We start from the raw sequence: 27238 nt of genomic DNA on the forward strand, positions 1-27238 counted from the left end.
TCCCAATTCCAGAAGCTTCTGTGGTTCTTTATTGTACCAGATGAAAAATACCCATACATAGGACTCAGTTTTTTACTTTAGTTTGAGTAGGGGGTTAAACTCATGAGCCCTGGTTTCATAGTCTTGCATCGTACCACAGGGCCGCTGTCCATTCTCAGATTCTTAAGTATCAAACTAATGTAATTAACATAGTTTTTTTTTTTTCAAACATTTACAGATTAAATTTTTTTGCAAAGAAGTTTAGTCTATGTACTGGTACTCTCGGACTTTTCTGTAAAATATCCTTGAACTGGCTAACATTTCAGCTCAAACTCAAAATTATGTAATATTTCAAGAACAACAGATTAAATTGTGAAATTCTCAAGTATATTATCACAGAACATTTCACACTATATACAAATCGTATCTTACAGCACATATCATACAAAATAAATACAATGAACACATCTGAAAAACGGGGTGCTTAACCTTCTGTACCAAGTTTCGGAATAATCATGTAAAAATACTTAGTTTCTTCAGCTGTATTAATGTATTTAATTAGTTTTTTCCCCCGTGGAAACTTTAAGCATTTAATAACATCTTTATATATATAAAGATACAAGTGAAATATGGAAGAACCATTACCTCATCACTTCAAGTAGGTCCAACAAGCGTCACATTAGCATATATCATTATAAAAATACACATGTCACATTATCTAGAAATAAGTCCTGGTTTTGATAATAACTAGAACATTACCCTAGACTTGTACAGTACAAGCCTCCCAATATATCTTGTGACTTACTTAACAAAACGTTTTGTACTAAACATTTGTATCAATATCAGATCTATTATCAAGACAGGATTCCACTTTTATAGTGAAATCACTTATGCAATATGCTGTTTATCAACACCCTTATCTGTGCAGCAGGTTTTTGTGAATGGAAGAACTTCTGACTATTTGGCTATGTTCATTTTTCTGGCTTAAATTTTTTGCAACAAAAGCAATGTTGATCCAAGTGAATTTGGCACGTTTCCTTTTATATTACAAACAATTTCATCTTCATGTAACTGTGTTTCATCAACTGCCAGATCCGGAATGTGAAGATGACCCGTATCTTCCCAGATGTTTTCCGGGCACATAGCGTACATTCTCTGGTCGTGATGTGGTGAATGATGTTGTTGGCCAGGAACCAGTTGACCCTGAAAACAAATAAACAGTATTATTCAAAATTCACATATACTTTTCAAATGAACTTGTATATTTAATAGCTGTCAAAATCATTTTGAAATTAATAATTATGAGACACAAATTTTCACTGATTTTGTGGTTGCATCAAGCCATGAAATTGAAATCCCAAAGAACAATAAATTCTTTCTATCTTTTCTTCGAATTATCAAATCCAGGAAATCATTCAGTTTGGATATCTCTTTATCATTCATTTAAATGGAAACTTTTGTATAAATTTTGTATAGACAAAACATAAGTAAGCATTTTTTAATCTGGAAGAAATAACCAATGCTTAAAATCATTTTTCTTAGGTTTTAAGCCACACCAACACAGTTCAGGTCATACACTGACTGTCTATCTTCAAACACAGTTCAGGTCATACGCTGACTGTCTATCTTCAAACACAGTTCAGGTCATACGCTGACTGTCTATCTTCAAACACAGTTCAGGTCATACGCTGACTGTCTATCTTCAAACACAGTTCAGGTCATACACTGACTGTATATCTTCAAACACAGTTCAGGTCATACGCTGACTGTCTATCTTCAAACACAGTTCAGGTCATACACTGACTGTATATCTTCAAACACAGTTCAGGTCATATGATGACTTTCTACCTTCAATGGTTCGAGGTGGGCACCCAGGTTAAACTGCTAAACCTTCGCAAGTCAGATTTCTCTCATAATTACTTAAGGATGGATTGAACCCAGAGGTTAGAGGCAAGTGATTTAGTCAACAACTTTTACCACTTGGCCACTGAGGTCTCTCTTAAAAACAACAATAGTTTTCAGATATCAAAAAGATAATGGAGCAGCAAAATCTGTATAACATCAATTTATATCTTAATTTCAACCATGAAAAACAAAGGTAGCGAGATGTAGTTTGTAAAACAAGAGCTGTCACTAACGGTGACAAATGCCCCCGCAGTGCCTTGACCTTTGACCTGGTGACCCCAAAGTCAGTAGGGGTCGTGTACTCAATAAGTACTATCAGCATGTGAAGTTTGAAGGTCCTGGGTGCAGTGGTTCGCGAGTAAAGTGCCTTCATGCAAAAAGTTAACAAACGAACGAACGGACGGACAGTTGAAAACTAATATGCCTCCCTTCGGGGGCATAATACACAAGGCAACATGCAATATTAATAAAAATTGTTGATCAAGTTGAACACTGAACTCTGACTACTCTAGAAGCAACAAACTAAACAAACATGCAACTACACAGATTTCTATATATCTAATCACAACCAAAGCTGAATGCAAACATGAGTTATTAAAAAGATCTACATTTCTGTATTCAACTGTCATAAGAAACTGAAGAAACTAAAGCAAACCTGCACCCCCATACTGTTCCTTGTCAATGAAAACATTTATTTTGTGGATTAAACCTCTATACATGTATTTTAAATGAGTTTAGTTCGATTTTGAAAGAATTTTGCTAAATTACTGCCTTTTTTGTTCCATGGAAAATTGCCTGTTGTTTTATTCACATGCAAAATTCTGGATAATGCAGGTTCCACTAGACCAAAAAGTTAATTTATTTTAAAGCACTGTCTCTAGCAATAACCTTTCAGCTGCAAACAATATATTATGTCTATACGAGCTTTTTCTCACAATTTAAACCAGCTAAGTAAGTTAACAAGTTACAAAACCATATCCAACCTAGATTTTAGTGAACTATAAAAGTAACTCCTTAAACATTTTCAACTATTACCTAGCACAAAGATCTAGCCTGAAATTTCAAACATAATGGATACAAAATTAAGTTGTAATGATTATGTATGACTTATTTGCTAAATATTATTAATATATGACTCACTTATTAACCTTTACCCTGCTAAATTCCTAAAATGGACTGGTCCATCCTTCAATTTGGACAATACCATTTATTATTAGAAGGGGTGTTCACTGAAAATTTACAGACTGAATAGCAAACAGTGCAGACCATGATCAGCCTGCACGACCAATCTTGGTCTGCACTGGTCGCAAAGGCAGAATCACTTGCCCGCAGTCGGCTGAAATTTAACTGATTTACACCATTTACAACAGAATTTCTGTTAGGCAATAGTGGATTCCTGGATTCTGTACCATTACTGAGGCAAACCTTAAAAATATCTTTGTTTCCCCTATCACAACCCTTACCATTTGAGGCCTGGTAGGTAGCTAGGGAGTATAATTTATTATATTTAGTTCTTTTTTAATTATTAATATAAACAGACTCATTTACAATAAAATACTGTTTATAAAATCAGACTTGGCCCCATACCCTGTATTTCAATAATAACAGCACTTTTTCAGTCATCAACATTCATATATTATGTTATAAACAGTTTGATTATAAAGGTAAAGGGAAGGAAAACAAAGAATATTTAGTTTTAGGCTTGACTTGTTCTCCACACATAACAATGAAAATACATGACGAAGAGGTGGAGGGCAACAAACTTCAGACACAATGTCCTCTGTTAAGGAGAATATACATAGTGACTGGAGATAGGGCTGTCATTGATTGGATCTTAGGCGTATCGACGATACCAATATATTAGAAGACAAATATCGACGATACATCGATATATTGATTATTAAGTTAGATTAACGACCTATTTGTTCATATGCATACTATATACCTTCCTGTGAATAATATTTTAAGTTTTATTGCCTACTTTCCATATTTCTGTTTGATTGTGTTGTATTTGTATTTATGAAATAAAAGAAATACATAAAAATTAATAACATCTTTCATTTTTATTTTGCCTTCACTCCTTTTTTGCATTTATCCAAATTTACAACTTTGTGAACTTTATTTGTTTTTTAGGGTCTGAGTGTTTATTTGGGTAGTTTTTTCTCTCTGTAAAATATCGATTTTTGAAAATAGGAATCGATAATCGATCGACAAAAAAATATCGTTGATACATCGATATTGTTTCTATCGATGACAGCCCTAACTGTAGATGAAACTCACAACCTCTTTTGCACTTATGACCTAGTGGGCTAACAAGGCCGCACTTTATATATCTGTATCCATTACCATAAAACAGATTTTTCATGCTATCATTTTTTAATGTTACCAGTAATGCAGAACCTGGCATATACCAGTCTATTTACATTTAATAAGAAACTTAACTAGAACTGTGTCCATTGGACAAAGATGCCCCCACATACTGTGCCATCCTCTAAATAGCAAAGTTTTTATTAAGACCATCATTACATGACGATGAAGGATGTTTGACTAAAAGTTTAAAGGTTGTGCATCTGAGCAACTTTAAATCCATTCCTGCAAAATAGTGTATGAGGAGTTGAACACACCAAATTTTTTCACTATGGCTTATTTAGTGCCAGAATTCTAGAAAATAACAGCCACAGAAAAAGTCCATTATTCATGGTCATTTTCACATGAAGGTCCCTCATCTGTGAAATTTTCAAGCATATCCTTTCATTAGTGTTTGAGGAGTTGGACAGACAAGATTTTTCTTTATGTTCTATATGGCAAAACTGTCAAAGGGCCATAACAGCAGTAAAAATAGTGACAGCAAAAGTTCCTTCCTTAATGGTCATCTGCACATCAAGCTTGTTCATATGTAGAAGTTTGAGGCAAATCAGGCTAATAGTGTGGGAGGAGTTGGACACACAAGATTTTTCTCTATATTCTATATAGCAAAACAATCAAGGCAAAAATAATCATAGAAAAAAATTCTTTCCTTTAAGGTCATATGCACATCAAGCTTGTTCATCTTTGAAAGTTTAAAGCAAATCAGGCTCAGTGTGGGAGGAGTTGGACATATAAGATTTCGGGGTGTACATATGGACATACAGACAGCAGCAACGCTATATGCCCCTAACGCTAACAGAACAGTTTTCCTATGTGCAAACAAGCTTAACGAGAATATAACTCCTAGGAAGACGGCTTCATTTTAGTGCTCATTCTTTAAGGATATCAAGTAATCTCATTATTTATATAAAGTGTACCAAAATTTCATGCAGTTACCCTACAAGTTATCTAATATTTTAGCTTTTACAGATAATCCTGCCAATATATGATGGGAGTGGATCATACTTATATACAGGAAGAATTATTACCTGATTCAGAACTATGAGAGGAGGTATCCAGGGCAGCCTTCTCTGCAGACAGTGCCTCTAACTTCTCTGTGTAAAACCCATTAAAATCCAGTCTGAAAATGACAAATAGTCTGACAGTGTAAAACCCATTAAAATTCAGCCTGAAAATGACAAAACGTCAGTGTAAAACCCATTAAAATCTATCCTGAAAATTAACAAGTAGTCTGTGTGAATTTCATTAAAATCCAGTCTGACATAGACAAGTGGTTAGCATAAAACCCATTAAAATCCACCTAAAATTGAAAAACAATTGAAAAACATAAGGCAAAAAGTAATTATGCCAGTAAAAACATCAAGAAGTGTTTTATTACAACTTGCTTTGTTACTTTCTTCTTAAACTGTCTACAGAAACGATAAAATGACTTTATTTTGAACATTCAATACCAATGTACGAAGATAAAAATTTAGTTAGCACAAGATCTTTTTGATTTAACCACCAGTATTAAAATGTGTATCTTATTTTGTGAAAAAATAAGAAGACAAAAAAACATATTAGAATATGTGAAAGCACAATTTCAAATTGGTGACAAAATGTTACAAGATGCAAAAAAAAACATTTTAATTTCTTACAGCTGACAGCAAATCTACATATATAAATGAATCTCACCTATAGAGAATATTTAGAAGTTTAACTTCAACATTACTGGTGGAGAACTCCATAATTTTCTCCAGTAGTTCCAGAAGAAGACGGGAGAAATTTGTATCAAAATTGCCTATTGTACGTTCAAAGTTCTCATTCCGCAACAGTTCATCAACATGCTCAGCAACAACCTGTAACAATATCAAAATTTGAAAACTTGAGATGTTAGCTGTATTACTTAATTTGGAAAGAAATAAATGAACTAAAAATTTGTGGCCAAACTATTGGAAACTAGAGCTATCACTAAAGGTGATGAATGTACCCCCCGCATGCACTGACACAGTACATTGCAATTTGATGCACACAAGATTGCATAATTATGTGGACTGTATGTATATAGACTGTATGTATACAGTATAGTAACAAAAAACAAAGTCCCATAACTATGCAGAATATTTATCTAAAAGAATGTAACATGCACCATGCACAACTAGGGTTGGTACTGATCACTTGTGTGAAGTTTCATTAAATTGTGTGCAAGGGTTTGGTAGATTAGGCACGCACAAGATTGCATATGCAGACTGTATGTACATAGTATGTTAACAAGAAACAAAGTCCCATAACTGTGCAATTTTTGTCGCTGAAAGAACCTAATATGCCCCATGCACAACTACTGTTGTTACTGATCACTTGTGTGAAGTTTCATTAAATTGTGTGAAGGGGATGAGGAGAGATGGTGCGCACAAGATTGTGTCTATGTATATAGTATAGTATAGTAACAAAAAAAACAAAGTCCCATAACTCTGCAATTTTTTTTTCTAAAAGAACCTAACATGCCCCATGCACAACTACTGTTGGTACTGATCACTTGTGTGAAGTTTCATTAAACTGTGTCAAGGGGATGAGGAGAGATGGTGCGAACAAGATTGTGTCTATGTATATAGTATAGTAACAAAAAAACAAAGTCCCATAACTCTGCAAATTTTTTTTCTAAAAGAACCTAACATGCCCCATGCACAACTACTGTTGGTACTGATCACTTGTGTGAAGTTTCATTAAATTGTGTCAAGGGGATGAGGAGAGATGGTGCACACAAGATTGTGTCTATATATATAGTATAGTAACAAAAAAACAAAGTCCCATAACTCTGCAATTTTTTTTTCTAAAAGAACCTAACATGCCCCATGCACAACTACTGTTGGTACTGATCACTTGTGTGAAGTTTCATTAAGTTCTGTCAAGGGGATAAGGAGAGATGGTGAGCACAAGATTGCGTCTACGGACAGACGGACAGACAGACAGACAGACAACCTGAAACCAGTATACCCCCCCTTACAACTTTGTTGTCGGGGGGTACAAATATATCAAGCTCAAAGAAATAAATTAAAATCATAATTATTCATATTTGTATTGTTTACCATAGATGCCAGCCCTATGAACTAGAAATGAAAAAGATATTGAAATACTAGAAATAAACATGCAACATCAGTATTAACAAGAGCTGTCCATAAGACAGCGCGCTCCACTATTCGGCGATTTGACAGTAAAATGAATTTAGCAATAGTAACAAAGGAAGAATCAAATGTGACTGGAGACATAGGCTTGATGTTAGCAAGATGGGCACTCTAAGATGATGTACAATGTTGCTTGTGTACATTTTTACCCTATACTTTGACTAATGGCTGAGAGAAAGAAGGAACAACTTTCCACATGACTGAAGTAATCTATCATCAGTTTCTCATAGCAGGTTTTCAGACTTCTTTTCACAACATGTACACTACATTTTCAGGGTTTCCACAAATTAACAAATACAAAATTTCCCATCTGTCATTATTTTTCAGAAACATTTCTGAATGTTTGGCTTTATCTATAGCAAAGCTTTTCAGTAGGCTGACCACTGCTGACCAGATATAACAAAATTCTAAAATTCAGAATGTCCCTGACAATTTTACAAATGCCTAAAATTTATTCACTTTCAATTTTCCCCGACTTTTCAGACACATGTGACCCCTGTTAAGTAAAATGAAGTTAGATAAATTCCATCCATTTTTTTTCCCGCAGTTGAAAAATACAAACGGACATTTTTTTGCCAATGCAACATGAATTATTAACTTTGGTCTAATAAAATACCTTAGTTTTCATTTTGTTTTTGTCTGCAATGTGAGATCTGTCAGACGCTCCACGACCTTTGGAATCCAAGATATCACTCATCTGCACCTCAGTTGTGTATCCCAATCTCTGTAAATATAGTAAGATCCTTATATATTTGCTAGTCACATACCCTTGACTAAAGATGGAGATCATGACAATGAACAGTTGTTCAGTGTTCAAAGCCACAATCATGTCAAATAGTTCTGACATAACATTGGCTTGTACAAAAACTGAACCAATTTCCAAGTCCAAAAAGGGACATAATTCAGCAAAAATACTTGACAGAGTTATGTACTCTTGCCTACAGATAGAGACTGTTATAATAAACAAGTGTTCAAAGTTTCAAAGCCACATGTCAAATAGTTTTGACAAAACATGGACTTATACCTGCCCACTATCTGTGAGCTGCACTGTTCATGAATATTTGAGAGAGGTACTGTGTGTATTAATTTCCCATTTTACAGCATATAAAAATCTGTCTGATATAGAGATAATTTTCATAGGCTATTAGCTTTGTATCGAGAAATATGCATGAGTTTTGCTGCGGAAATCTTGCACCCCATTAATGGACTAAAGAATGAAGCCAACAATTTCTTCATTACATACATATTTATACATACCGGTATCAATAGTATGAAAAAAATACTGAAGTTTTCAGCTCCACTGTAATTTAACAGAGCGTAAATAGGAATATGTAATAATAGGGCATATGGTGACTTTCCAGCTTTTGGAGAGGAAAACTTAAGTTGCCCGTCCAGGCACTCCTTCAGGTATGGGCCGGCACATGGGTATAACAACCAACTTTCCGTAAGCAAACTGGGTGGCTTCCTCACAGAGAATTCTACAATTCAAACCTACAGCAGTGAGGGGCAAGGGATTTAAAGTCAACTACCATCACACCTTGGCCAAACAGACCCTTATTATCAGTCTTATAAACTTTTGTGAAAACAAGTTCACACACTGAGGATAACTTACCATAATAAAGTTGGAGAAGGTCACACAGACCATCATAAGTTTGTGGACAATCTTCAGCAGTTGCGGGTTTGTCAACATGCAGTCCTTGAGACAGTTGTTGAGAAAATCTGTGTGGTATGCCAAAACATCATCTACATTAGATACCTGATAAACAGAAAATTGGTGAAAAAATCTGTGTGGTATGCAAAACATATGTCATGTTAGATAATTAATAGACTGTGTGTATCTGTGTCCATTCAGAAATACTTCTTCAAACACATAGATATAACTGATACAGTTGTATTTCATGTATTAAAGATTTCAAGTATATACATACTTTTCTTAGAATTATTTTAACACAGACTGTCTTTACCCAGTGCCGTTTTCATGGGCAGGTAACTCTTTTTCAATACTGGTGACCTATGACTTCTATTGCATATCTTTGTTTCTTAGATGACTGTCCTTCAATATCTAAAGTTTGAAGAAATTATATTATTGGGAAAAATTTCGCCCAGCTCATATAAAAAGACTCTAGCATACACCTTCAAAATTGGCTAACAGTTCCTCTATTACAACTCAAAAGCAGTTCATTCTACTTACAGACAGCATGTTGGTCTCAAAAACATTCCAGCTTGGATCCACAACTTCAAACATCATATAGTATTCAAAGTTCTGTACAAAGTTCAACATGCGTTGTCTGAGAGCAAATGCTGCAGAGTACCATTTAGATGACTGGAGACTGTACATCTTTGCTGACTTATTTCCTACCCACACACTGTAAAATAAAGTGTTATATACACTCAGAAAAAACCTACGTAATTTAAAACAAGCAAAACCTGTACTGTCAAGCAATACACTGTCACCTCTTCAAATCTGACTTTGAAGAGTAAATATGAGTAATGAAAACTGTCTGCATGATCTTTTTAAAATCACTCAATGCTTAAAGTATTTATTCATGAAACATACACTTTTGTCTGTCAGGTTTGAAGTTGGACTGACACAGTTCCAGGCAACTTCCCAGATTAACAGGGAAGGGAGACCAACGGTACCCCTCCAGCCATTATTTCAGGTATCAGCAGTCACCTTGGTAGAACCAATAGTCTTCCAAAAACCAACTGGGTGGTTTCCTCTTATGAAGATTTGGGTATGACTTGTGGCCATATAGGGGCAAGTGATTCAGTCAGGAACTTCAACAAAACAATCACACAGGCCCCAAACACAGAAAAAGCTTTTTTGAGTATATATATGATCCTCTGCATGTGACTTTAACTTCAAAGTTACTGGATTTGGAAGTAAAGGACCCTGGCAAAATGTCAATTATTGGAAGGCAAGTATTGTCACACAGACAAAATTGGAAACTACAACTTTCTACATCTTTTTTATTAAAACAAGGCAATTGCAGGGAAAAAATGTCAGTCAATAGTTACTCATGTCAGCTTACAGTATCAAATGTAATTAAATTTAAAGCATTAAGTAATTTTGTCTGCTTCAGGCTTTTTAGTTAAAGATCAAGTACACTCTGAGAAGGAAAGTATCCAAACTAAGAAATGGAACCAAATATAAAACTTATCTCTAAACTCTGAAACCAACCTATGACAATGCTAAAAATTTAACACTGACAAGGATGCAGACTTACCTGCAAAGTTGTCTTTCAACATGTTTTGTGTAAAACAAGTGTCTAAATAACATCTGGTATCTGGTTAATGCCTGAAAGATCAGAAACAGAAAATGTAAGTCAAGACTGGTAAGACAAACTCCTAACACATGTACACTGATTTTTAATCTCTACTCCAGTCCTAGAAAATGTCAATAACTTTACAATCTCTTGTGTCTATTTTATACCATGTACAATCAGTGTTTTTCGTGGGGGAAAATGTTAGTGGATTCTGTGACTGCATTAATCAACACATAAATTCCCAACAACTAAAAAATGTAACTGACTTTTACCTTTAAAATGAGAAAGCCCCAAAATCTTTGTCACAAAATAAATGTTTTGTTCCAAACCACAAAATTTTATGCCAGACTACATCTTATTGTCTATTCAATTAAAAACAAATTCTCCCCTGAAAAACATTTTTTCTTTTCTTCTGCTGTCATTTCTTGATGAAATCACAATGCATATCCATAACTGACATTTTAGTGTCATTTTCATTTTGAAATAAATGTAAGAAATTCATTAAAACTAGAATCTGGCCTCAATTTAAAAGCTTATTTTACATTGTGCCTGTGTGATGAAAATTCTATTTTCTTGTTTCAAGCATGATCCTGTTTAGAATTGATGCTGAACTTTTAAGTAAAATGAGTTAATTCTAAATATTTCATATAGAATAAAGGTCAGCAATTTAGTGCTGTACCCCTTAAACACCTGAACACCCTTTCAGCTGTGCATGATTCATAAATGGTTTACTCTAGCTATTAATTTTTTGTGTTAACACTGCTTTTCATCAGTTTATGACTCCAAAACATACTTACTTTCCTGTTTAAAACTAGAGAAACTGGCCACTTGACAACATAATCAAATGAGAAAGATTCTAGACCAGATAAATGTAAATCTGTAGGGTCACTACGGAACTTTTTATAATCTGGAAAAAAAAAACAGACTACTGTTTATTTGTGTGGTTAAACATCACAGTTATGTACATGTCACATATGCAGCAGTGATCTAATAAAATATTCCTAATATTGGCTTTCTACTGTACATTTTCAAAAGTAACCAACTTTCACCACTTGAGAGAAAGAAATAGAGAAATATCTAAGTCACAATGTACAGATATATTTTACTGATTTATTGTTAATTCTTTCAAAGGTTGAAACAGCCAATTCTTGAAAAATGGCCAATCTAAAAGTGAGCAAAGTGAAAGAATCAACCAAACAGATGCTCAAGCTCAGACTGCCCTTCACACTCAGCTGTATAACCTGGCATCAAATTCTGAGGTCTTGTGTATAGTTTTGATCACACCATGGTTCAATCCAGCAACCACTAGGGTGAATGGCAGCAACTTTATCCCCATATACTTCTGTCACATGAGTTAATCACTTTTTTTCAATGACCATTTTTACAAAGAAAAAACAATATAACAGTGAGTGAACTATTCCTACCTCCTTCCATACTGGTCTCTATTGACAATATTTTAAACATCTGTGTTATCAGGTCATACTGTAACAGATCCACTCTGTAATGTATAAATCATAACATTCAATTTTGTACTATGAAATTATCAATATGTGCGGGGGCCTAATTTCTATGGAATTTGTGGCTGCTTTTACAAAACTTGATCCCCACAATTAAATAAGATTCCCATCTATTGTATCATACACAAACAAAATAAATGAATTCATATTGCCCGTATGTTGCTATTTTTCTTAAAACTCAAATTTTAATGCCATCAAATTTAAATGATTTCAAAGTATTTGTATCTTTACTGTTTAATGACATGAAATTCCAGTTAAATAAGTCTTGAAAATAAACAACACTATTCAATTAATATTCTATGAGAAATGTACTCAGTTAAAAACACTCAATATTGGCAAGACAAACTCAAGAACCAGCGATCCATAGATCTATGCTCTCCTTATCAAGCTATGCAGGTGGGCTAGTTTAGATATAAATGACAAACAGATAACATACTTGAGATCATCTTTGTATGGATCTACATTGGCTGTACTGGTCCTGAGTGCAAGTTCCAGTAGAGATTCAAGCCTCTGGGGCATAATGTTCTCTATGTCTTGTTTCATCTCATCCTCTGTCATGTCCATAAACTGTACTATAAAATCCCCTTTGTCCAGCAAGAAATAATGCTTTATAGATCTAAATATAAAAGAAAGAAAATGATCATTATTAATTCAACCATGCTCACTACACTTGAGTTTTCAAGTTGCCGATTTCACAGATTACCATATATCATTTTAGTTTTTGGAAGATTGTGCAGGATACAGAAGAAGCTCCTTTCCCTAAAATTTCTAATAGTTTTTTAGTATCCTATATGCATCCATATTGTTGACACTTATCCTAGTTTAATGGGAGAAGCATGGTGACAAACTCAATATCCCTGGTATTGTAGTGGTGAGAGAGGTGATGTAGTACTTTCAAGTAAGCTATTGTCAAAATGGTATTTAAACTAACAGTCCTTAGTTCAATATCTTTTCGATTGTTTTCTAATTACCTGATACACTGTACTACCCAATTAATTGCACAAACATTATTCTTTTAATTACCTTATTCTTGCAAGAAGCTCCTTTTCTTCAATGAGTAAATCTAGCAACAGTTTACTGGCATAGCTGTATGCTCTCTCTATCTGTTCAAAATATTTCTTCTCCTTCACTGTATAAACCACTTCTTCTGCATTTGGGCATTTCACATCTCGCCCTGTGTTATATAAGCCATCATTATTTAATTAAGGTCAATATAATGCAGCCATTATTTTATCTTATAATTATGAAACATATTTTTCGTCAGCAACAAGATGGGAAAACTAAAATGTGTGTCAGATACATGGAACCCCACCCACTTCTCCAAACTTCCCTTATAAATCTCTCCTTGGATAAACATACATTATGAAAGTGGACCATGAAGAGAGAAAAAATGTGGAAATCTGCCTGAAATTCTCACCCCTGTACTAAACTGTAAGTTTTAGGACCATTGAGATTTTCTTTATGTGCCACTGCTAGAATGTATATATACTTAATAGCTCCGTAATAAAGCAATCTGACAATACATACCACACTGCCGTACAACATTCAGGTATTTTCCTGTGTTGAGGATTTTATCAGCCATCTGTTCGAGGAACACGGGTATACGTTCTCGGCATATTGTGTAATGATGTTCCCAGTAGGTACAGTATTGTTAAGGAAACTTAAGTCTTGTATAAACATGGAAGTACTAAACATTGTCAATACATTTCTCAGTACTGCAAAACATTGCTCCAAAGTCATTTTGCATTTTATAAATTCAAGTGAAACTAACTTCATTTATGCTACTATGTACAGCAAAATAACAGCAATAAAACTACCATAAGTCTGAAAATTTACTTTTCGAAGTCCTAAATACCCTTTTAAACATAGTTTTTAGAGCAATATTCTGGCATTCATAAGCCTGAAGTCAGGCCCAGTCTTGTAAAATCCCAGGGCTGACTCTCTAGTTTTTACGGTGACATCGACTTAACATGGCCAATGTGATATTATTTTAGGTGTGGGAGAACAACTTGGTAGAGAACCTTCAGCAACCCAACTGAACAGCTTCACAAAATGGAAGGAATTCTGTATCTCAGGGAGAATTTCAAACCAGAAAGTGTAAGATGCAAATACATTAAACTCAGTGAGTTTAAAATCTTCGCCACAGCCAAACCCACCCCATAAAAAGATGCAAGAGAGCTCATATAGCCAATTGTCATATTTGCTTATATAATTTGTCCCCTTAATGCAAAAAGGTACCATGAGCATATGAATAAAGAAGGCACTTGGTACCTTTTTGCATTAAGGGGGCGATATATGCAGCATCAGTCAAAGTCATTTTACACATGATTTGATTAAACAGAACACAGCTGAAAGGATATTCATCATTGTATTCTTCCTGCAGTTTCTCCTTGTTGATAGTTTCATTCTCCTCTACCAGAAACTGTCAAATTAATATAACTACATTTTAAACATAATTTTTAAACCTATTCTAACAATAAAGTTTGGAACTGTATAAATTTTATGAAAATCTGCAAAAATGTCAATTATCAATGTGAAGGATAGTATAACCTTGTAATTTCCTCAAAAAAATGAGTTACACGTAAAACTTTGCGGGATTCATACACGTTGATAACTTTGCCCTAACTTCTGCAATGAAACACTACATGTCAGATGCTTCCACTTTTGAATGAAACAATTATTTAGTATGGATACAAAGTCTTATTTCAAATCTCTGAAATAGAATTCATAGACATTTTGTTTGCTAAGATGTATGTTCATGAATTCACGCATACATAAAATACCAAAACTATTAGCCCCCAACAGATCCTAATGATTTTCCAGGATGAGAAATGAACAACGTAGGTAGTTACAGAAATAATGTAACATATCACTGGAAACCCCCTTTAAGCAACCTACCTCAGAATAGGGATCATTGATGATTCCTTTGTAAATCCATTTCTCTAAGATCTCAAAGTAGGGAACACAAGCCTATAACAGGAATGATTATAAATAATTCACAATGTGTTACTGAAATTTATCACATGTGTATTAAAGTACATATAGATCTTCGCAACCTGAAGTAGATAGATGTATATCATAAATATAATTATTATGTTGCTGAAGCCATTTCTAAAACTGTTCATGCATTTTAACACTAGTTATCATAGATCTAGGAAGAGGAAGTATTTTGAGGGATGAAATAAGGAGTGAAGGATAATTTCTCTCATAAATGGAATTTGAGTACCATATGGAAAAGACTTAGTACAAAGCCCACCTAGTAAGCTGAGTAGGCGGAGCATCAGACTACCAATCCTATCTATCTGATTCATTCGTGGAAGTTTTAACTTAAAGAGATCAAGTTCATATATATCTGATGAGAGGGAGAGAAAAATACTTACAGACTGTGTCAGGTACAGACAAAGCTCTTGGCCTTTTACATCTCTAAAAAAGATATTACGTTTTTCAGCAAAAGGATACTTCAACAAAACTTGTTTTGATCAAGACTTGTCATAAATACTGACTTAGGAATGCAAATTTAAATTAAACATACATTGTCATTTTCAAACCAAACACCAAAGCTTGCTACATTTCTAAAATGGACTTGTCCATGAGTCACTTTATCATTTGAACGGGTGTTCACTGAAAATTTATTGACAATAGCGAACAGTGCAGACCATGATCATTCAGCCTGCATGGATCCTGGTCTGTGCTGGTCACAAAGGAAGAATCACTTGTCACTGGCAGGCTAAGCTAGTTACCAAACTTATCTCAACATACCCAATAAAACTGGAAGTTTTTTCATGTAACAAACTCAGTACTGCTCCACCAATACATTCTCCCTGAAAACAACAACAGCAAGACCTTTATACAACATCAATACATAGTTAAATCACTGTTTACTTGCAAAAATTATACTCCAAGTCAAAAGATCTTCTGTCTTTTTTGTTGGGTTTAATGTCACACCGACACAATCATAGGTAATATGGCAACATTTTAGCTTCTGGTGGTGGAAGACAACCCCAGGTGCCCCTCCTATTCCATCACTGGCGGGCACCTGGGTAGAACCACCGGCCTTCATTAAGCCAGCTGGATGACTTCCTTACATGGAGAAATCAACTCCCCAAGCCAACTTTGTAGAGAGGCAAGCGATTCAAAGTAAGCGACCTTCACCACTCAGCCACATAGGCCCCTTCAAAATATCTAGACTACCCATGAGCACAAAATAAAAATAGTTCAATCTGCAGTCCAAATTTTAATTTCTGACTAAATATGATATGATCCTAATAATAATTCTCTATGTTTTTAAATGTGATGTACTTCACTATTTTGGAATTTAGAACTGCCAAAATAGAAGATAAAAACTGGCCATGAAAATCATTGCATTTGTAAAAATAGTGAATATTTTTGTATGTGAGGAAAAATTGAATAATACAGTGATATGATGCTTTTAACAGAAGACTTACTCTGTTTATTGAGTTGGCGACAGAAGCCATTATATTTAGAGTTTTCATGGAAGGTTGGATGTAAAACCATAACTTCTGCAAGGATAGGCTGCCCTGAAATACAAAACATGTCATTTAAATATCATTCAATGTACACATACAATAAATACAACAAGGGTGCCACAGTTACAAAATATGGCCGTCAAGAGCTTGTTAAGCTGTCATTCTTGTATCTGACCTTTGACCTCTAAGTGTGACCTTGACCCTAGACCTAGGGACCTGATTCTTGCGCACAACACTCCAGCTCATGATATTGAACAATTCCTCCATGCGTGAAGAAGAAATGCTCCAGACAAAGCTGTCATTCTTGTATCTGACCTTTGACCTCTAAGCGTGACCTTGACCTTAGATCTAGGGAACTGGTTCTTACGCATGACACTCCTTTTCATAGTGGTGAACATTTGTGCCAAGTAACATCAAAATCCCTCCATGCATGAAGAAAAAATGCTCCAGACAGTCATTCTTGAATTTGACCTTTGGCCTCTAAGTCTGACTTTGACTTTAGACCTGGTTCTTGGAAATGACACTCCATCTCATGATGGTGAACATTTGTGCCAAGTTACATCAAAATCCCTCCATGCATGAAGAAATAATGCTCTGGACAAAGTTTGTGGAAGCCGGCCGGCTGTCTGCCCACCAAGGGCAAAGTGAATATTGCTTTAAAGACTGAAGAGTAACCAATTATATCATATTACAGTATAACAACAAATAATCTGAGTAGGTTTCAAAATTATTTTAGTACACTGACACGTAAAACAGTAATGAAGACCTGAAATGACTGAAGCATTAACAATATTGTAGACATAAGAATGCACTCTTCACTGATTATATATCTGCATTTTTATTATGGAGTCAGTAGTGCAAGGGTAAGCAGGTTAGACTACAACCTAGTAATCCAGATTCAATATTCGGTAGTGGCTACAATGCCTGCTTGAGTTCAGAGCTGGGTGATTTACTTGAATTAGTGCTGTTTCCAGCAATATCTGCCGAGACTGGATGCAGGGGAGGTAAATATAACACCTGCCAAGGGCTCGACTGGAAATAAAGTCTTCCATCCATTCCAGGTAGAGTTCTGTCTGCTAACCATGCTAAAGAAGAAGACCTGTATCAACTTACCACTCTGAGCTGTTGCTCCAACTGTGCCACCAACACCATATAGTCCTAAAAAATAAAATATCGCAAAATTATTTTACAGATTTCTTTTCCTAGAGTTCATTATTACATCAATCTACAAATTTTATTCTCAGTGAACACATAAAATTTCCATATAAATACCGGTAGTAAATATTTAGATTCAAATTGTACAAATACAACTTGACTTGCTCAAGTGATATTGGCACCTGTGCCAATAACATGTTACTGGCCTATTTCCAAACCCTGGCAGAACATCAACATGTTCTAACGTTGACATAATATAGTAATGTGTATAATAAATAGGTGAATAAACCACTGGGTTGTGCCTTCTGGCAGCAATGGCACGCCGTCTTTCACTATGACTCTTGTGTCATTATTGCACTAGATGTGCCTTTATGGCTAGAAGGCACACTCCTGCTATAAGTCAATCTCTCTGTGTAGCTCTTACAAGACTCTTGACTTGCAGTGCAAAGACTCTGCTGAAATTTAGTTCTGTTTATGTCTGTACCAGAAGTGAATGAATAAATTCTGTGATCAATTCACAATGAAATTGTTTAGGAGATGAATCATCAGTAATATAACTTTGAAAATTACAGAAATTAATTCTAAAAATCTTTTATTATAATGGAACTTCAACCCTTTATCATACAGCAACAACTCTATTCAATCACTAGCAACAGAAAAAGTGAAAACCACAGTTCATCCAACACAACATGAATTAAATGTTGCAAGCTCAGTTTTATTGAGCCTGTTCATGGACGGTAGTGGAAATGCAAGCTACTGTCCACACTCTCTAGCCCTGGGTTGAAAAGATCTCAACATTTACTGAAATAAATTCAGAAACACCTGCAGTTGTATTCATACGGCGATGTACATGGAACCTTCAATGATACACAAGAGTGCAATTCCATAAAAGCTGTGTATGGTGAAGCATTGTTTTAACATGTTGTAATTGCCTGCAAATGATCAGTTAGTTTCAGGCTTACCTTGACAAGTGTTCTCATAGCTGAACTGAGTGCATGATTCACTAAACCATATTCAAATGCTGATTTCTCTGAAATATACATGTAAATTTTCACATGAAAACGTAAAGTATTAAAGTTTCTCAATGCAGTTAACTATTACATAATAGTATAACATTTTATTTATCTTACAAAAGACACTGGAATGAAAACTAGACACACTCAGTACAAATGACTGATGACTATCATGCTCAAGTCTTAAGAGTAGCATATCGCAAGATAAATAATGTGTTCCGCTTAACAGATAATGGAATTGACAGGTCATTTAACTCTTGTGCAGAAATTTTCCATTTAATTAACCCTGCTGAAACTTTTTTACAATACAATTCACAGTTCTACAATTTACAAACATTTCATTTTTGTCAACAGAACAATTACTAACACCATTTTCCTGTATTAATATATTCATTTTGGGTTTAGTGCCATTTTCCATCAGTATTTCAGTTATGTATCGACAGGCAGTCAACATAACCAGTGATGCAGGATTCTGTATCAGCACTAACAAGTAACTGCCAACTTCTGCACATGAATTAGAGGCAGAGGATGAATAATTTCAGACACAATGTCTGCTAAAATAATCATCACAAAAAAAAACAACATATCTCACCAAGAGATTAAACTATTTTATCTACAGAACCTTAATCAAACCATAGTGGTGGGAAACAGATGGCTTACCTTCAATAAAGCGTACCACAGTAGAGTAGTTTGAGGCCAATGGCAAGATTCTCTTTACCATCTCTAGCAGTGATGAATCTGCAAATATCACACAATTCCATATACTTCGGGGAAAACTAATAAAGCCACACATACAATAGTTTCACAATGACCTCCCTTGTTGAAACGTTAAATCACTGACTTCAAAACACTTGTATCACTCGGCTGTGGGGCTGAAATCCTGCTTTTGATTTAGAATTCCTTCAAGTTAGAAAACTATTCAGCTTGCATAAGGTCAGTGGTTCCAGCCAGGTGCCCATCTTCCCTTTAAATAATATCTGGTGGGGCAGCTGGGAAAGTATACAAATCGTCACAGCTCTAACTTGTATAGTAGCGAGACATATTTCAAATATGAAAATTTTTTAAATGATGAAATGCAAGTAGACAACACTGATGAATGTGCTGCATATGAAAATCAATAAATTATTCAAAGATAGAAGTTATTCTATACAACAATTCTATCTTGCAAGACTGCAATATTGACACATTGCTTGATTTACTATGTTTACAATCACATGTAAAATATAAGGTACAAATGAAGTAGGAGCCCAGTATTATTTCTATAGTTTACCTAGACTCTGATCAATCATAAATTCCTTAGGTGCATATCTTTCTGTCAGTGCTCTAGCCAGTATGTATTTCCCTTCAATACCCTGTCATAATCAAAATATATATTAAAATGAGTTGTTTTTTCCTTCAAAAATTAATATTCATTAGTTTATCTAAACATGCGCATATTTACCCATTAATCCTGAATAAATTTCTTGTTGAATATGAAAACTTAATGAGGTACGTGTATAATAAGCTTACAATATTCTATCACATGTTTGATATCATTAGAGTGAAATAAAACCATTACATAATTTTGGTACTAATCTAGTGTAAACACGTCAACTTTGTTTCAAGTACTGAAGACGTTGGTTGAAGACTTTGTCTATAACAGGTAAAGAAAGAAAATTATTTTGATAATTCAGCAGGAAAAACTAACAAGTGACAAAAAGAATATTACATTTTTATCTTTCCACAGAGATTTTATCAAACTTCATGAATAAACAAAAGGGTCATGATGGCCCTGAATCACTCACCTGAGTATATTGAACCACATGTTTCAAATGGCAAACAGATGCTAAAATATTAGAAAGTAGATCAGTAGGTCACATTTATGGTCACTGAAAGACAGTTTAAAGATTGGTGTGCAAAACTGTACATGTCATCCAAATTTCAAGGCTGGATCTTAGACTAGAGTGGTCACAAGCAAAAGTTAACGCACGGACACACGGACGACATAGACCTACTGACCTAGTTTTTGACCACAGCTGACCCAGTTTCAAACTTGACCTAGATATCATCAAGATGAATATTCAGACCAACTTTCATACAGATCCCATGAAAAATATCGCCTCTAGAAAGGTCAAAAGGTTTTTCTACTATTTGACCTGCTGACCTAGTTTTTGACAGCATGTGACCCAGTTTCGAACTTGAACTAGATATCATCAAAGTGAACATTCTGACCAATTTTCATGAAGCTCCATTGAAAAGTATGGACTCTAGAGAGGTCACAAGGTTTTCTATTTTTATACCAACTGACCTAATTTTTGACCGCATGTGACCCAGTTTCAACTTGACCTAGAAATCATCAAGGTGAACATTCAGACCAATTTTCATCAAGATCCATTGAAAAATATGGCCTCTAGAGAGGTCAAAAGGTTTTTCTATTTTTAGACCTACTGACCTAGTTTATGACGCAGTTGACCCAGTTTCTAACTTGACCTAGATATCATCAAGATGAACATTCAGACCAACTTTCATACAGATCCCATGAAAAATATGACCTCTAGAGTGGTCACAAGCAAAAGTTTACGGACGCACGACGCACGAACGACGGACAATGGACACCGTGTGATCACAAAAATTCACCTTGTCACTTTGTGACAGGTGAGCTAAAAAGCAGAGCATAACATTTTACTATTTTATTCAACTTGTTTAATATGAAAAGACAGTCACATAATATCCTCTATATACAGACTTCTTACTACTGAAACAAGGCCATATTAATCTGCGTGTATTGTGGTTTCCAGACAGTGTTTCAATTACAGTGTTTTTTATCCTGGATTGCATACCAATTGTTTTCCAATGTTATTGTTTAAGTTATTGACTTCAGCTAACATATCTCTGATAAAACTGTCATTTGGAACATTTATTTGAACATGAAACCCTCTATAATGGTACTCACAATCTTTAACATGATAATGCAACACCACAAGACTACACGACACCGGATCGGACAATGTGACACTTTTCCGAGATTTTCGTTTTGCAGTTAAGTATTTTCAATTTTGTTTATACACAGTGTGAATCAATGAAAACTAGATTCGAGGATAGAAAGAGGCATCTTAAGGAACGTTTTCTGAATTAAAAAGACCACCAAATAATCACACAGATGGCTAATCCACGGCCTAATTTTCATTGTTTTGGATACTGAACCAAGGACTTTTTTCTCATTTCTGAGGCAACAAGCTTGGCATTACCCTCAATAATAAGCCCAGCATTCTATCTCTTTGTCTGCCAAATATCCCAGCGAAATCTCCATTACCTCCGAAAATACAAGGTGTTCAAGTCGGATGTGTAGACCACAAATGTTCTGTCTGACACCACATGATTCGCAGGGAAGGTTCTTACTGACACCAAGTCCTGATTATATGATGTGCCGTCTGACTCCAACATTTGAGCATACCTTTTCTTGCTCGGTTTGCAGTATTTTATTGAATTTAGGCGTGTTTTTGGGTATAACAGGTTGTTAAATTCATTTTTCTAGTAAAGATTCAGGTTATAACATAGCAATTCACCGTAATTCGGTCCAAAATGTGCCTTCGTGGTGTAGTTGAAATAAGTACCCATAAAATAAACCCTCAATTTTTCATTTTTTGGCACTTTTGCGTGTAAAATGGGGGCTTCTTCATTCGCAGAATGTATTTTGAGTAAAAATAAGACAGGTTTCATGTTAAATTTTATGGCAAATGATTCAACATTTAATTTATATGAATTGGTCTTTTATAGCTCAGGTGGTGTAGGTCTTGAATATTGACCCCAACAACCCTATCAAAATGGCTCCCGAGACCCCCTCCGAGGTGCACAACCCTCAAATTGTTAGAGGATTTACTTTCTCTACACATTTAGTCATGACACCTAAAATCATGCTGAATTTCCTCTTGAAATGTAAAGGTTTTATATCAGTAAAACATTTCCCATAGGGTTCTAATGTAAATTCACCACAGTTGATTTCCATTTACTATACTTTCTAGAACTTTAACCCATAGAAACCAATATATATTGTAAACTACAAATAAGAAGCTGCCAAACTATGAAAACAAAAGGGGCTGCAGACAGATTTGTGGTGAATTGCATTACTTTCTCTTAGTAAATGAAGTATTTTGTATTCAAATTAAATAAATCACTGTCATATAGTCACCTGCATACAGCACAGAAGGTCATCCAGGATAGCCTGTTCTTGCATCATAGTTGGCAAGTTTCCAAGAGGAACAATATTCTGAAACAAATACTCATATATACAATACTTCTGTTTAGCAATTAGTGATCCTGATATGACTCATTATAATAAAGTTTATTCAATTACTTTATGGCACTACTTATACTTTTTAAAATATCTTATGTTTCTTTTATCTAAAAGCATTGATGAAATTTTAGAAGAAACACTTTCTTTCAGATCTTCTGAAATAATTGAATTTTTTTTTCCAAAGAAGACCATTCATTTGAGAAATGAAACACTAACCAAAAAATCTTAGTTGGATCAAACAAGATTTCATAGATTCTTCAAGTTAAGAATTAGAAATTCTTAAAAGTTGAAAGTTTAGTGAATGCAGAAGAAGATAAAAGTGAAATGGGTAATATTTCTTACAGAATCTGTCGGACCATCCACTCCAACAATGAAGTCCATGGTGAGAGCTGACCTTTGAAACAACCACTCTGGCTGATGGGGCAAATTTACTGAAAATATGTCAATTTACAATTTAACTGGCAATATGCATAGTGGTGCATAATAAAAGTAAATGTTAAAATTAAATACAGGCTCATTACACCAGCAGTTAAAGCACGGAAATGATTAATATCTCATGTAAATAACTGCAGTCACAGAATAAATATTTCAATCAGGAATAAAAATCTGTTTTAAAATGTATTTTAATACCACAATTTTCAAAAACACAATCATGAAAATAACATCTTTTGTGAACAACTTCTCCACTTTGTGTAACTTCTATACAGCCTGGGAGTAGGGACCATGCTTGGGACAGTCAGGAAGTGGCCATCATTTCCAGGTGATTTTTATTCAATTAAAATCAAACTGTCAATGTTTTAATTAAACTGGAAATGAAACTAGTGGTCTTTAGAGCAAGGTGGTCTCTGTTCACACATGGTTTTTACCACAAGTTTGATTGCATTTACTTTCTGTTCGTTTTTTTCTTCTTCAAAATATAGCTTACATTCAATGACAAACAAGTTACTAGGAGTTATATATCAAAGTTACAGTTACCATTTCTCTGAACTTGTTTTTCCCTTAAAGCTTTTCTCAACATCTCAGAGGACGTGATCTGTGACATGGCTGGTCCCTCCTTCAACTTCCGTAACTGCATTTGTAACTGCAAACAAAATACTGACGTTATATATAGAAAATGTGGCAAAGCACAATAACAAGAGCTGTCGGATGACAGCGCGCTCGACTATTCGAAGAATTGATTGAAGAATGGGGTCAAAATATTTCCATAGATTTTCAGACAAAAGAAAAAAATGGATTAAACAAAAAATGTTCCTGTATTTGTGGATTTTGATTAGTCTTGGACTAAGTGGCAATGTGTGACCATGATGGCAAATAAGTTATTAAATTATATGTTAGGCAAAATATGGGCTTGTATGAAAAATTTAACTAATTTCCAAGTCCAAAAAGGGTCATAATTCAGTCAAAATAGTTGACAGAGTTATATACTCTTGCCTACAGATGGAAATCATGTTGATATACTAGTGTTAAAAGTTTCAAAGCCACAGTTCAAATAGTTTTGACAAAAATTTCAAAGTCCAAAAAAGGCCATAATTCAGCCAAAATAGTTGTCAGAGTTATATACTCTTGCCTACAGATGGAAATCATAATGATAAACAAGTGTTTAAAGTTTAAAAGCCATATGTCAAATAGTCTTGACAAAACATGGACATATACGAAAACAGAACCAATTTCCAAGTTCAAAAAGGGCCATAATTCAGCCAAAAAAGATGACAGAGTTATGTACTCTTGCCTATTGATAGAGACTATAATACTGAACAAGATATAAAAGTTTCAAAGCCATATGTCAAACACTTTACACAAAATATAAACTGGTACAAAAAACTTAACCAAGATTTCTAAGTCAGAAGGGGCCATAATTCAGCCAAAATGCTTGATGGAGTTATGTACTCTTGCCTACAACTGGACATGGTGATGGTAAACAAGTGTTGAAAGTTTCAAAGCTTTATCTCGAAAGACTTTGTCAAAATGTAGACTGGTACGAAAAACTTAACCAAGATTTCTAAGTCAAAAAGGGGCAATAATTCAACCAAAATGCTTGATGGAGTTATGTACTCATGCCTACAACCGGACATGGTGATGGTAAACAAGTGTTGAAAGTTTCAAAGCTTTATCTCAAAAGACTTTGTCAAAATATGAACTGGTACGAAAAACTTAACCAAGATTTCTAAGTCAAAAGGGGCCACAATTCAATCAAAATGCATGACAGAGTTATGTACTCTTGCCTATAACTGGACATGGTGATGGTAAACAAGTGTTGAAAGTTTCAAAGCTTTATCTCAAAAGACTTTGTCATAATGTGGACTGGTACGAAAAACTTAACAGGGTGTGACGCCGACGCCGACGCCGTGGTGAGTAGGATAGCTCTACTTATTCTTCGAATAGTCGAGCTAAAAATCCAACATGAATTGCAATGTACAGAATCAAGTATAAATACTGATCTAGATCTTCTAATCTTTCAGACTGTGGTGGGGGAAGACAACCTCAGTTGCTCACCTTAACATTACTACGCATGGGCTAGCATCTGGGTAGATGTACCAACATTCTGTAAAGCAAGCTGGATCGCTTCCTTACATGAAAGAGTTTTACAATCCTATTGAGTTTTCAAACCCACAGTGCTTTTTGGCAAGTGACTTGAAATCAATGACCTTAACTGCTCAGCCACTGAGACCCCTATGCATTTGGATCTACTATGCATTTGGATCTAGAACAGAAGGTTCATTTCAAGACTTGTGAACAATAATCAATCTATTTCCTTGTCATTTAATCCTTTTAAACTTTTGTTTATGAAAGGGTTGTAACTCCAGATATTCAAATAATTTCAACTAGATGTCCACGGGCAACATGTCGAGCCCACCAGCTGTCAAAAGGACTGGGAGTTGCACGTGACACTCTGTCTCATTGCGGCAAACATTTATGCCAAATAAAACAAGAGGACCATGATGGTCCTGAATCGCTCACCTCTTTCCACATGACCCAGTTTTGAGTATGACGTCGTTTTTTCTATTATTTGACATAGTGACCTAGTTTTTGAGCTCATGTGACCCAGTTTTGAACTTGACCTAGATATTATCAAGATAAAAATTCTGACCAATTTTCATGAAGATCCATTGAAAAATATGGTCTCTAGAGAGGTCAAAAGATTTTAATAATTTTAGACCTACTGACCTAATTTTTGACCGCACATGACCCAGTTTCGAAACTGACCTAGATATCATCAAGATGAACATTCAGACCAACTTTCATACAGATCCCATGAAAAATATGGCCTCTAGAGAGGTCACAAGGTTTTTCTATTATTTGACCTACTGACCTAGTTTTTGAGGGCACGTGACCCAGTTTCGAACTTGACCTAGATATTATCAAGGTGAACATTCTGACCAATTTTCATGAAGATCTTGTGAAATATATGGCCTCTAGAGAGGTCACAAGGTTTTTCTATTTTTAGACCTACTGACCTAGTTTTTGATGGCACATGACCCAGTTTCGAACTTGACCTAGATATCATCAAGGTGAACATTCTGACTAAGTTTCATGAAGATCTTGTGAAATATATGGCCTCTAGAGAGGTCACAAGGTTTTTCTATTTTTAGACCTACTGACCTAGTTTTTGACCGCACATGACCCAGTTTCGAACTTGACCTAGATATCATCAAGATGAATATTCAGACCAACTTTCATACAGATCCCATGAAAAATATGGCCTCTAGAGAGGTCACAAGGTTTTTCTATTATTTGACCTACTGACCTAGTTTTTGATGGCACGTGACCCAGTTTCGAACCTGACCTAGATATTATCAAGGTGAACATTCTGACCAATTTTCATGATGATCTTTTGAAATATATGGCCTCTAGAGAGGTCACAAGGTTTTTCTATTTTTAGACCTACTGACCTAGTTTTTGACGGCACGTGACCCAGTTTCTAACTTGACCTAGATATCATCAAGGTGAACATTCTGACCAAGTTTCATGAAGATCTTGTGAAATATATGGCCTCTAGAGAGGTCACAAGGTTTTTCTATTTTTAGACCTACTGACCTAGTTTTTGAAGGCATGTGACCCAGTTTCGAACTTGACCTAGATATCATCAAGATGAACATTCTGACCAACTTTCATAA

General features: G+C 34.9%; 1 protein-coding gene across 2 annotated transcripts in view; it reads right to left on the reverse strand.

Annotated features, from left to right (window-relative positions):
- Nucleotides 1-27238, reverse strand: part of LOC123552529 (gamma-tubulin complex component 2-like) — a 36712-nt gene continuing 9474 nt past the window's right edge. Inside the window, exons 7-31 of one of the 2 annotated variants that reach the window (XM_045342247.2) lie at nucleotides 24099-24204; nucleotides 23466-23554; nucleotides 23019-23096; nucleotides 20121-20202; nucleotides 19511-19588; nucleotides 18800-18867; nucleotides 17796-17840; nucleotides 16641-16733; nucleotides 15955-16016; nucleotides 15576-15618; nucleotides 15094-15165; nucleotides 14556-14617; nucleotides 13723-13835; nucleotides 13219-13369; nucleotides 12632-12811; nucleotides 12103-12176; nucleotides 11476-11585; nucleotides 10640-10710; nucleotides 9604-9778; nucleotides 9025-9168; nucleotides 8029-8136; nucleotides 5926-6089; nucleotides 5280-5371; nucleotides 2920-2937; nucleotides 1-1182 (exon numbers count right to left, since the gene is read on the reverse strand). In XM_045342247.2, coding sequence (XP_045198182.2) covers nucleotides 2933-2937; nucleotides 5280-5371; nucleotides 5926-6089; nucleotides 8029-8136; nucleotides 9025-9168; nucleotides 9604-9778; nucleotides 10640-10710; nucleotides 11476-11585; nucleotides 12103-12176; nucleotides 12632-12811; nucleotides 13219-13369; nucleotides 13723-13835; nucleotides 14556-14617; nucleotides 15094-15165; nucleotides 15576-15618; nucleotides 15955-16016; nucleotides 16641-16733; nucleotides 17796-17840; nucleotides 18800-18867; nucleotides 19511-19588; nucleotides 20121-20202; nucleotides 23019-23096; nucleotides 23466-23554; nucleotides 24099-24204 — 2265 coding nt within the window. In that variant the 3' untranslated portion in view covers nucleotides 1-1182; nucleotides 2920-2932. The remainder of the gene's footprint in view (nucleotides 1183-2919; nucleotides 2938-5279; nucleotides 5372-5925; nucleotides 6090-8028; nucleotides 8137-9024; nucleotides 9169-9603; nucleotides 9779-10639; nucleotides 10711-11475; nucleotides 11586-12102; nucleotides 12177-12631; nucleotides 12812-13218; nucleotides 13370-13722; nucleotides 13836-14555; nucleotides 14618-15093; nucleotides 15166-15575; nucleotides 15619-15954; nucleotides 16017-16640; nucleotides 16734-17795; nucleotides 17841-18799; nucleotides 18868-19510; nucleotides 19589-20120; nucleotides 20203-23018; nucleotides 23097-23465; nucleotides 23555-24098; nucleotides 24205-27238) is intronic. The other variant, XM_045342246.2, reaches the window with a different exon arrangement.

Source organism: Mercenaria mercenaria, chromosome 4, assembly GCF_021730395.1.
Source record: "Mercenaria mercenaria strain notata chromosome 4, MADL_Memer_1, whole genome shotgun sequence".
Taxonomy (NCBI): domain Eukaryota; kingdom Metazoa; phylum Mollusca; class Bivalvia; order Venerida; family Veneridae; genus Mercenaria; species Mercenaria mercenaria.